Source organism: Diorhabda carinulata, chromosome 9 (genome assembly GCF_026250575.1).
Source record: "Diorhabda carinulata isolate Delta chromosome 9, icDioCari1.1, whole genome shotgun sequence".
In the NCBI taxonomy this organism is placed as follows: domain Eukaryota; kingdom Metazoa; phylum Arthropoda; class Insecta; order Coleoptera; family Chrysomelidae; genus Diorhabda; species Diorhabda carinulata.
The window spans coordinates 10,726,233-10,738,275 of record NC_079468.1 but is presented as its reverse complement, the minus strand read 5'-3'; the positions used below and the strand labels follow the sequence as shown (position 1 = coordinate 10,738,275).

General features: G+C 30.4%; 1 protein-coding gene across 6 annotated transcripts in view; it reads right to left on the bottom strand.

Moving 5' to 3' along the window:
- Window positions 1-1,095: 1,095 nt before the first annotated feature.
- Window positions 1,096-12,043, bottom strand: part of LOC130898245 (E3 ubiquitin-protein ligase TRIM71) — a 30,682-nt gene continuing 19,734 nt past the window's right edge. For all 6 annotated transcript variants that reach the window (XM_057807379.1, XM_057807381.1, XM_057807376.1 and 3 more), the window contains 3 exons: window positions 11,850-11,906; window positions 9,777-10,084; window positions 1,096-2,830 (listed from right to left, as the gene is read on the bottom strand). In XM_057807379.1, the coding sequence (XP_057663362.1) occupies window positions 1,516-2,830; window positions 9,777-10,084; window positions 11,850-11,906 (1,680 nt within the window). In that variant the 3' untranslated portion in view covers window positions 1,096-1,515. The remainder of the gene's footprint in view (window positions 2,831-9,776; window positions 10,085-11,849; window positions 11,907-12,043) is intronic.

The following is a 12,043-nucleotide window of genomic DNA, read 5'->3' as shown; positions in this document are numbered from 1 at the left end:
CCTATTTTTAGTTTTGCCCCGTGTATATGAATAAGTGAATAGTGTGATATCTTGTTCCTCTACCACTGAGGGCGATCCGAATCGCTATAATTATTTGGCAGCATTTCGAAAAAATATTTGCAGATAAGTGAAGGGTATTGTGTACAACGTTGATATGAATTACTTAATACGAAAAATAACACTTGAGATTAGGTTGGTCATTCTTAATGTGTTGAATAAAGATGGGAGACAATTTTATGTAGGTTATATACACTTAGGATATTGTCAAGACCTTCGTTGTGAGCATCTTGGAATTCATCGACTATGTGTTTTTAAAATGAATGGCTACTAATTTCAGTTCTTCCATTTTTTGTAGGTTTGTGAAATTATTGAATTTCATTGTTATACACAAAAAAATAAATTCATAAAATGTGATTATAAATATGGTGAAAAAGGAAGTGATAAATGGAAACTAACTTATACTAGCTATATGAAATAATATACTCATTAACCTCGTATTTGTAAGAAATTGTTTGAAACTTTATTCCAAAATATATATTCATAATTGTACAAAATTCGATTATAAACGCATAACCTACCATCTCGACTGTATTCAACATGTTGAAATAAATCTAAAAAATATATTTTACAAGTAAGTTTTGAAAAAAATGTACATTAAGTATATTGTTGGCGATGAATAAGTTATTTAAGAAAGCTATTGATCGATGCAGTTAAAATTCGTTTCGCAATATTATGCTTTTTATTTTCAAGACCAATCTCAACTTAACAGTCTAGTCTTTTGAATATTCAATTAAAAGTATTCTTATTAGAGCAAATATAAAAACATTTTAGAAGTAAATGGTTGAATATATATTATCAAGTATATCCACTTTACTTCAGAAATTTATCACAAAATGTGTCACTATCAGTAACAATTAATACTACCACTGCTAAAACAACATTTCTTATATATACATTCCCTCTCCATATTTGAATCAAAAATTATGAAAAATTTTATGCAGTGAAGGGAGATTTCATTATATCTAGCTACCTTTTAAAAATATATATTTCAGTCTTTTTCATTTGTATTTATTATTATTTTTTTAATGAGCTGTTTGTGACAAACGTGTAATTAACTCCAAATATTTGAAATATCATAAACTTTTAAATGCATCGATTTTCACTAAAATTAGTTTAGTTACATTCTACAGCCAATATTTTTGCACAGTTTTTCAAAGATTATTACATTAAAATAACATAAGCGTGTTACGTGCTTTTTATTATTTTAATAAACACTGTACATTTATTATTTTACATATCCTGAAATAGAATAATCGATACATTTAATACGAAGTATCTAAATCTGAATAATTTTTATACGGGAATGTATTTTTTGTATTCTCAATAAAACATAGAAAGTCAACAAGCAAAAAATAATGAGAACGTATAATAAATACCTCCGCAATTATATACCTATTACTAAACACTTACTTTTGAAAATATAGAATAAGTAGAAAAAAAAACATTAAAAATAAACTAAAACATTTGTACACGACTATTTGCAAAATCTACAACTGTGATGCGACCATCGGGGTTCAAACAGATGCCACTAGGTCTATCCAATTGTCCTGCACCTGTTCCAAAGCTTCCAACTGCCCAGCAAAAGTTTCCACTAAGATCAAGTACTTGTATCCTGTTATTTCGCGAATCTGCTACTATTATTTTCCCATTATCATCACATACTATACCTTGGGGCCTTAGAAATTGTTCATAGCCTGATCCTTCCTTTCCAACATATTGTACTTCATTTGTTCTTTCATTGATTACTATCAATTTGTGATTGTTGAAATCTGTTACAATAATATTACCATTTGGAGCAAAGCAAACACCTCTTGGAGTGTCAAAAATTTTCCACCTATATGTATTAACTTCATAGCCATATTTTCTCAAAAATCTACCATTACTATCAAATATCTGTATGCGATGATTCCTAGTATCTGACACAACAACGTGTCCTTGTTTGTTACAAGCCACATCCCAAGGGTAATTAAACTGTCCATGTTCAACACCCTTTTCACCAAACATCGAAACAAACGTACCATCCATTTTAAATACCTGTATACGATGATTATCTTTATCAGCTACAACAATATGGCCTCTGGGATTGATAGTAATACCAGCGGGCCTATCAAATTCCCCTGGGCCCGTACCTTGCCTTCCAAATTTATAAAGAAAAATTCCCTTAGGGCTGAAAACTTGTATTCTATTATTACTTCTATCAGTAACAACTATATGTCCCATAAAATCGCAACAGACACCCCATGGTCTACATAATTCACCATCTTCCTTTCCCTCGGAACCGAATACTAGAGATGGTACCGGATTATGTTCAACGGCAATGTGGTTAGCACCATAGATAGTTTGACTCATGGGCTGAACTTCTGTTACTCTTCTAGGAATGGTTAAAAATACCTTATTCTGGGTATTAGCACCATTATTTAATATTCTGGAGGAATTATTTATGCCGATACCACCTATTGTGGATAATAAACGAAATACAGTATTGTCAGGAGGAAGAAATAGTACATCATCATCTTCGCAAGGTGTTAATTCTGGCCGTACTGCTCTCAACTGTCTCATTTCATTGGTAGCTGTATCATTCAATTTTAATAAATCGATTGTATTATTAATTTTTGACGATTCATTTAATAAATTGGAGATTCGCATAAGTTCTGTCAAAACATGGCTGAGATTCTCTAATTGAGACGTGAGTAGTCTGCCTTTAATTTGTCGAGTTTTGTCTATGTTTTGTAAAAGCTCAGCTTCTCTGTTGTTTAAAGCGTTCATGTAACTGAAAAAAAATATCAATTTATGTATATATGTATGTGTATGTATATATATATATATATATGTATATATATATATATATATATATATATATATATATATATATATATATATATCATCCTTATAAATAAGTGCAAATTTATACAGAGAATTAAAACACTTAAATCAAATTAGTGGAAGCCAAAGGTAGTTTTTGTGTGTTTTTAATCGAAGACAAATTAGGAGTAATAACCCCACATGCAAGAAAGACAGGGAGAGCCTTCCGGCACAAAGACAAAAACATAAGCAATCTTCATCCAGTGGAACTGGACAGATTCCTGCACAAACAATAAATTAAAGGAATTCTACAGATTGATAAAAAAGGTAGAAACAGGGCTGCAATAACTTTCTGAACCCCAACTTATGCAAATGACTTACATAACAACGAAGAAATCAAAAAGTAAGGATATGAAATGTTCATACCAGCCTCTTTATTGACATATAAAGGAGTAGTGAAAGGAATCGGCGCTAATCTATCTGAAGAAGAAATTGTAATAAGAGCAAATGAAGAATCGGACAATATATATAAAGCTATAGAAGCTCGAGGAATAAATCGTAGTGTAGTGGACAAGGTATCCCAGTCAATAACGTATGTACCAACAGGTTCCTATATTATTACATTCCATGGAAAAATTTCCCTAGATATGTAAATTTATATTCAAATAAGTAAGAAGTAAGAACATATATAAGATGAGTTGTACTATGCTTAAAATGCTACAGGTTCAATCACACGACAAAACAATGCAAAGGAAAAGCTGGATGCCACAAATGTGGAAATAAGAGCCATGAAGCAGAGAGGTGTGAAATTAAAAATAAATCTTGTTTGTATTGTAGGAAAGAGCACAATACACAGAATGTTCTTAAAAATGTGGAAGAATATGAGGAGCTAAGGCAAAAAAAAATTCAAAACTGATGAGCTATCAAAATATCTCCTTCTATGAAGCTAATAAATTGATTCCCAGAAACCAAAGATAGACCGAATAATGCGCAAGTAGAACCAAATTATATTAATTTCCCTCCATTAAAATCCAAACAGTTAGCATCCCTCAAAGACACCTATTTTCTTCTACACCTAATCAGCCAAAAAACAATTATAATACAGTCACTAGAAGCCCTAAAAGACCAAGACACAACGATACACTCAATTAAAATAAAGTAGCTCACAGTAACTATTTGGTGAAACACCAACTTTTCCCTTACTCCCCAATAATAAACAGACAACACAGAAGCTCCAGTTCTAGAAGTAATCAAAATAATCCTCAAAACCAATGCGACAACCACTCCCCTATAAGAATATCCACCCATTCGCAAAAAATAAGAAATCACCACAAACATAACAAACTACTTTAAAGACATCAATATCCCCATAGAAGGGTTAATTAGGTACTCAAATATTATTCAAGAAAATATCAAAAACAGAGGAGGAAGCACCTCCACAGAAGCAGGGGAGGAACTTCCTGGATTGGGTGAATATGATGAGATGTTTTAAATGATCTACCGGATATCAACATCCGTCTGGGTCATAGCTAAATATTAAGTTTTCTTTTTTCAAAATTCAAAGTATTACTATGGAATGTGCATAGCATAAACAATTACAACCTAGAGTATCTACTGCATCATATAGACCCTGAAGTAGCTATCCTACAGGAGACCTTTTTAAAAAATAGTATCAATTGGAAAGTTTATCCATACATTACTTTTAGAATAGATTCTTCAGATGGCCACAATGGCATTGCTATTATAGAAAAAAGGAGTCTCTCTCCTAAACCTTACAATTTAAACGCTTCAAATAAACCTTATGGTACAATCATTTAGGCTATATCAATTAGGAAAATTCTAGTAATTAATATTTATAACCCTAATAAGGTAAGACTAAACAAAATGTTTTAAAAGATATTTGTAATGAAAATAATAATTTTGAGCAGACAGGGGAAATAGTGATCATTTTCCGATAATAATAAATAATAATAGAATTTACAAAAAATCATTATTTACCATAGGTGAACAACTACTTTACACCTATAAAGCAATCATTTAACTTCAAATTAGCGGACTGGAGCAAATATAACTTGTTAACAGGAAATATGATAAACCAGACAACTGATGAAAACTATGGTAATATAATTAAAATCATCAAAGAAGCCATGGCAGTTTGTGTACCAAAGAAGAAGGGAAGGAGCTAAAAAAGATGCAGCCTACCATATGGTGGGATTATGAATGCAACAAGCTGATTAAAGAAAGAAAATCAGCTTAACAATAATATTTAGATAACAGTAGAAACGAAAATTATATAAACATGAATTTACAGGTGGCCCGAGTAAAAAAGTCCAAAAGACCTTAAATCCAAAAAAAAAGAATAGCTTTATTCAATTTTGTAACACTATCAGCAGAGAAAATGACATAAAATATATTTGGAACACTGTTAGGAAATTTAATAATAAAAAACAATTACATCAAATAATTTTGTTAAGGACAACCTCGACAGCTTTGTCAACCACATAACAACCCCTGACATACCTAATGAACATCAATATTATGAGATTGATAACGAAGATGAAAAGTTAACTTTAGAAGCACTAATTGTGGTAGCAATAGAAAAACTAAAGATACTGCTCCAGGTGTGGATCACATTATTTATTCTCAAATAATCAAATAAAGAATTTAGCAATTTCATGTAAAATCAGTCTTTTAAATCTATGAAAAAAGTAATATCCCGGATGATTGGAAAACGCAAATAATTTGTCCTATAGTAAAATCAGAAAGAAACCCAGATCAAATAGAAAATTATGGGTATATTGCATTACAATCCTGTGTTATGAAGATATTTGAGAATCTAATTAAAAATAGGTTAGAATATGAACTGGAAAATGAATCGATAATTAATCAAAATCAAAGTGGATTTAAGAAGGGAAGAAGTATCTAGGACAATTTGATTATGCTAGAAACTAAAATAATTCTATCCTTTAAGAAAACCAAAAATTTGCTAGCTGTGTTTCTTGATATTAAATTAGCCTATGATAATGTGAGAATACCCTTTTTATTGGATAAATTGGCAAAGCTGAAAATTCCACAAAAAACTATTGATATAATAAGCTACTATTCTAGTAGAATTATTAATATTAATGTCCCGAGTGCATGTCAAATTGTCGATAATTTAATTTTCTCGAGTGCGCGAATGCGCACTCGAGGAAATTATGAGACAATTTGACATGCACGAGAGGGCATTTTGGCAGACTATTTCCTGAGAAAAATTTAATTTAATGCGAAATGACAGTAGCGAAGTAACAATAAGAAGTGGTGGAAGCAGCATAGAAACACCATCGTCGGCCTCCAGTAAAGTTGTATATTCTAATTGCATTTTCAATAATTGTTCCTTTTCTTAAAATATAAAATTAAAACCAAATGATGTTTATTAATCCTAGACGAAAATTTGGCACTAGTGCAAATTATCGATAATTTGCACTAGTGCAGTATTATCGCTGAAATTTGATCGTTGCTAGGTAAACATAAAATATTACAGCTTTTTGGTTGGCTTAAATTTTTCGAAGGAAATAGTCCAAATTAAAAATTCCAAATTAAAGATACTTGTAGTGGAAGACTATCAAGACCAGTATGTAAAGGATTACCTCAGGGCTCGGTCTGTTCATTAGTTCATTACTATACAACATCTACACAAATGATATGTTTGATCTGAAGACAGGGGGAGTAGAGTTATTGGCATTTGCTGACGACTTAGTCTTAATAGCGGAATGCACCAACATCCACCAAACAAATGGGAATAGAAATTGAATTGGCTTCGATACCTAGTCACACAGGGATACACGGGAATGAGAAGGCAGATAAAAATGCGAAGCAGAGCCTCAATGAAGATAATATCCATCATTTTAGAGAAACTGACTATAAAGATCTATTACCTTTCATCAATAAAGAAATAGGGACCTGTGGAATGAGGAATGGACAGAAATATGCAAAATAAAAGGAAAACATCTGTATAAAACTATAAACCTATGGGCAAAATAAATCAAAAACCGTGGTTTTGTCAAGTGAATTTGGATAGGGCCAGAATCACTATGATGAGTAGAATGAGAATGGGTCATTGTGGCACTCAAGAGCATCTTTGTAGAATTGGAGTGGTCGACTTGCCTCGGTGTGTGTGCGGGGAAGTAGGGAGTTTGAAACACAAGCTATTAGAATGCAGCAGCATTAGAAGTGACATTAGAAATATATTTTATTTTAGTATGCTTAATTGCTTGTTTAGTCGCAGCTCTGTTTTAAGCTTGGAATGCATGCTTATTAATCCAACTGATAAAATTGTTTTGATAATATTTGCTTTTTCAAATAAAACAAACTGTAAAATCTGATAATTTCAGACGGCTGGAAAGAGTGATGACTATGAGTCAGACGCGATAATATTCGCAACTCTAGACAGTTAAATCAAATTGCAGGAACCTTAACTTAGCCTGGGTGTATAATCTGAGGATTGAGCCCATCATCACAAACAAAAAGAAGAAGATTCCAAAAACTGAAGGTAAGCTGAAAATCAGTTTAATAACTTGGTTATAGGAACGCGAGTCAGACAGTATAATTGTGAGTGTTGATGTAGTGATATTTCAATCAGTATGAATATCACCAACGGTTCCAAAAATTTCAACATTTCCTGGACAATTTAAATAAAATTAGCTTTTTATGTATTTTTAGTTTTGCTTTTTAATTTTGTATATAATGGGGACAATGTATTTTCTGATTTATGACACATTATATTGTGTTTGGATAGGATATGTTGTTTTGATAAAGACTTAAACAAAAGTCAAAACGTCAAAATTTTATCTAGTTTTCAAAAATTATTGAAAATTATTTAAGATTTTATTGTCATTAGTTGTAATGAGTATCATATGTAGAAAATTTATGAAGTTATTATTTTCTATTTCTTTTGACGTTTCGACTATTTTTAAGTCTTTATCAATATATGATATTGACTGAAAATTTGCGTATTTATATTAATCAATAGATTCTTCATCATGAATATCAAAATCAAAATAGAACTTTGTTCTAACAAGAAGTTAATTTTTCCTCAGTCCTTACATCTCAAACATGTAGTGGTAATCAATTGAATTATTTGTAGTTTTATTAGAATTTACAAAATAGAACTATAAACTATTTATTACTGATCTTTTTTGTGACATAGGATGACACGAATTGAAGTTTAAATATCTTGAGAACCAAGTTGATTTCGTATATTGAAATAATTCGATAACTGTTGGGGAAGTCCTTGTACATATGGTAAGCAAAAATGTTTTATGTTTCGTTTCTGTTTGTTTTTTAATTGATTGTATTATCTGTTTATCCTTTTCTTGAATGTTATTTATCATTTAAATATGTTGGTTCTCAAGATATTTAAGCTTCAATTCGTGTCATCAATACGATAAAAAAATAGAACTGCATTAACGAATCATGTAATATCAAAAAGACGCAAATTTAATTATAAAGATTCAAAAATTCTTGAAACGGAATCTAATACACGAAAAAGAGAATTTTTACAAACGAAAAAGATATAAATGATAAAAAAGATCTAAATAATTTAAGTAAAATTTATAGCTCTATTTTGTAAATTCTAATAAATTTAATATATTTAAGGCGTGAAAACCAAGGAAAATGAATCTTTCTTATTGGATCAAAGTTCTAAGTTGATTTTATCTTTTTTTTTTGATATTCATGATGAAGGTGATCTATAGATCAATATAAATAAGCAAATTGTCAGTGTCAATATCATATTTTGGTAAAGACGAAACGTCAAAATTTATCTTACTTTTAAATACCATAAGAAAAAACCAATTTTGAAACAGAAGAGACCTAAAATCAAGAACATTTAAGATGCATTAATATATGAAAAGGTCTAAGAAAAAAATTTCTTAGACCTTTTATATGGTTATGTTTTTAAATCGTCTTGATTTTAGTATAATAATTTCTGAAAGATAGATAAACATTTTGACGTTTCTACTACTTTCAGTCTTTATCAAAATATTTTGATGATTTGACTGATGTGAATATATCACATCTGACATTGCCATAATAAAAGTTCAACATTTTTAACGGAGAAAGTACTGAGAGAGTGTTGTCATATGAGTGCTATTTGAGTTGTTTATAAATACTTAAAATATTCACGTCGGTCAAAAAATGTAATTAAATTGCGAGGTTAACGTTTTTCTACACATGAAGAATCGGTTGATGCGTTCAAATCACATGTTTTGGAAACATGTTGCGAAAGTTTTTTGATTTTAATAGCGAATACAATAGCGGAAAACAATAAAGCCACTTAGTTTTTATTTTTCTATCTCAAAACTTAAGTTGCAACCCTCTTGTAAAATAATTATTATAATAATTAAAGTTCTTTAGATCCAATTATTACTACAGGAACCTCAACATGAACAATTTAATATCATGAGAAAATTATGTAAACTACTGTTAAGTCAAATATATTTTATGCAAAACAATTAGACTCCCGTTATGTACAGGATAAAGTTTATTTCAAAATTTATTGCTGCATATTTGAATCAGTTTTATTCAATTTCACAATTCTAATAACATGCAGCTAATACAAACTTGAGGTACAGGTCTAATTTTGAAATCGTCGCGTCGATTTAATGCATTTATGATTATTCTAAAAATGGACAGTCTTTAATTTCGCCCTTTGAAATGTTTGGTTGTCAACTAGCTATTGATTGATCATAAACATAGGAAAACTTGGTATGATATTACCAGGATTCATTTTCCATCAATAATCATGTTCAATACTGCAATTATCAATTTATTAAATGGACAATCAGTTTTTAAATATCAAAGCAAATTCTAATATTTGAAACATTCGATTTGAAAGAAGCAAAATATGTTGATACAATCAGGAAAGTAATTACCTTCTTATCAGTTTTTTAGTCTCCGTAACAGCTGTAATAGATCTTTGTTCAACATTTTCATAAACACGTTTAATGTTTTCTATTGCGTTTTTAATGATACCAATAGTTTGACGAGCTTCAACATGAAGTTTGTGATTCGTCTCTCTGGCTGAATGAATAGCGTCCTGGATATACATGAACTGATGACCATTATGCTCTTCCGTAATACATTCAGTGCATGCTGGAATATGGCACGTGCGACAAAATAAGCTATGAGGTTGACCATGTTTATGACATGAATATCCCATAGAATGTGGACTTCTACTGACCTGAAACATACCAAAGCTATAGTGCTCTTATTATAGTTGAATATATTATCAGCTCAAGACTAGAAATAGGCGATGGTTGTTCTTTCCCTATCATTTCCTTGTTTGAAGGAATACTGCTATCAATTCAGTATACTTTTTAGTTAGTAAATGAAATGTATTTAAGACAAACAGTTATCAATAATTATTATAATCATTAATTATAATCTTATAATTCGATTTTGCTATTTCTGAAGCGTCGCATATAATCCTATTTTCTTCTGCTAGCCACTCAATATTAAAATTTTAAAAGGGTAACTTTTAAAGAAATTGTAAAAAATATTATCGAAAATAAAATTAGATAAAATAATTTCTATGAATATATATATATATATATATATATATATATATATATATATATATATATATATATATATATAAACTAGCCCACCAGTTTCCAAGTCTGAAAACTTTCCATTTATGCGACCATTTGGCAGAGAGTTTAAAAAACTTCACATCCCGTTCTTGGATATAGTTTGAAGAGAATGGAAACCAATTTTCAGCGCATATTTTACCTATATTTTGGTGAAGTATAACTTTTTCTACCATTAGCTATTTTTTGTCCCACAGCTAGTAATAATCACCAAATTTCTTTCATTTCAAATAAACTTTCTGACAACCCAGTTACTGGGACGAAGGAAATAAAATCGAAAAATTCAAAAAAAATTGTCGAACAAAATTGTTTTCGTGTTTTCTGTACAAATAATAATTATGTAATCATAAAACTAACCCCCTAGTCATTATCCTTTTGTGAATACGACATGTTTTCCGATTTTCCCCGGCTAACTTTCCCACTGTCAAGTGGTCGTATAATCGAAAAGTTTTCGGACTGGTGGCTTTGACTTGAATATGTTAGTCGGATTTCGAGTTTAATTTTCATTCTCGATTTGAGAATAATATTATATATATTATATTATATAAATAAAATTTGTTAATGCATTCAAGTAGAAAGCAATTCCCGATATTAGCAAACTTTAATGTTTTATTAAGCGATGATTCACGTCTATGTTGAAACTGATAAATATAATTGTTATCTAGGTGTGAGAATTTACATACACGGTTGTAATTACCGTTGCTGTTTGTTGTTAGTGGTACGAAAGAATATATAGAGCACAAGGCACCTTAATAGTTGAGAGCGATGACACAAGCCTTTGTACTGTGATAATTCTGCGTAAGAGATTACGTGTTCAAACCGGGCAATTACCGTTATATGAACATATATTAATACTTCTATATGGACAGTTTCTATAAGAGGAAGCTGTTCCGATCTAGAAAAACAGAATGATAACGATTTCTCTATCCTCTGAAGCTCCACCTCTCTTTTGCGCATTCTCTAGTATGCGCAATCTGAACGAGGTATCTGGATCGAGATAATATATTTTCAGCACTTGCAGGACATTTCTTCCCATTTTAATTGTTCAATCAGAATTATTACATATATGTATATGATCGAATGTGTTTTGTATTCCAACCGTTTCCGGGACGGTCTTTTCGATACTTGGTCGATAGCCAGAGCCGGAGATTACGCAGAAAATATCATTTAAACGAATTCAATAACCATTCCAAGAATGGTCCAGACTAACAGGTTGGAACAAACCAAGTGCGTTCAGATAATATCAAATGAAAGGGGTAGATTGTTTTTTCTTCATTCATTCTTCAATCAAACTATTTTTATGTTTTCAATATTAACTTGCATAATTAATGATGTGGACATTCGTTTAAAACTTACCTCTAAAGATGATTCCATAGAACGACTACTTAAAGTAACAACATTGTGAAATAGGGCCTAAAAAATCAAGTATTTGTATATACATATTCTTGCATAAATGTAAATTATCTGAATAAATAGTACGATAAGAAGATCTAGGATAGGCTCTTATTTTAAATATAAAATCTACACTAACAGACCTAAAAATACCCATG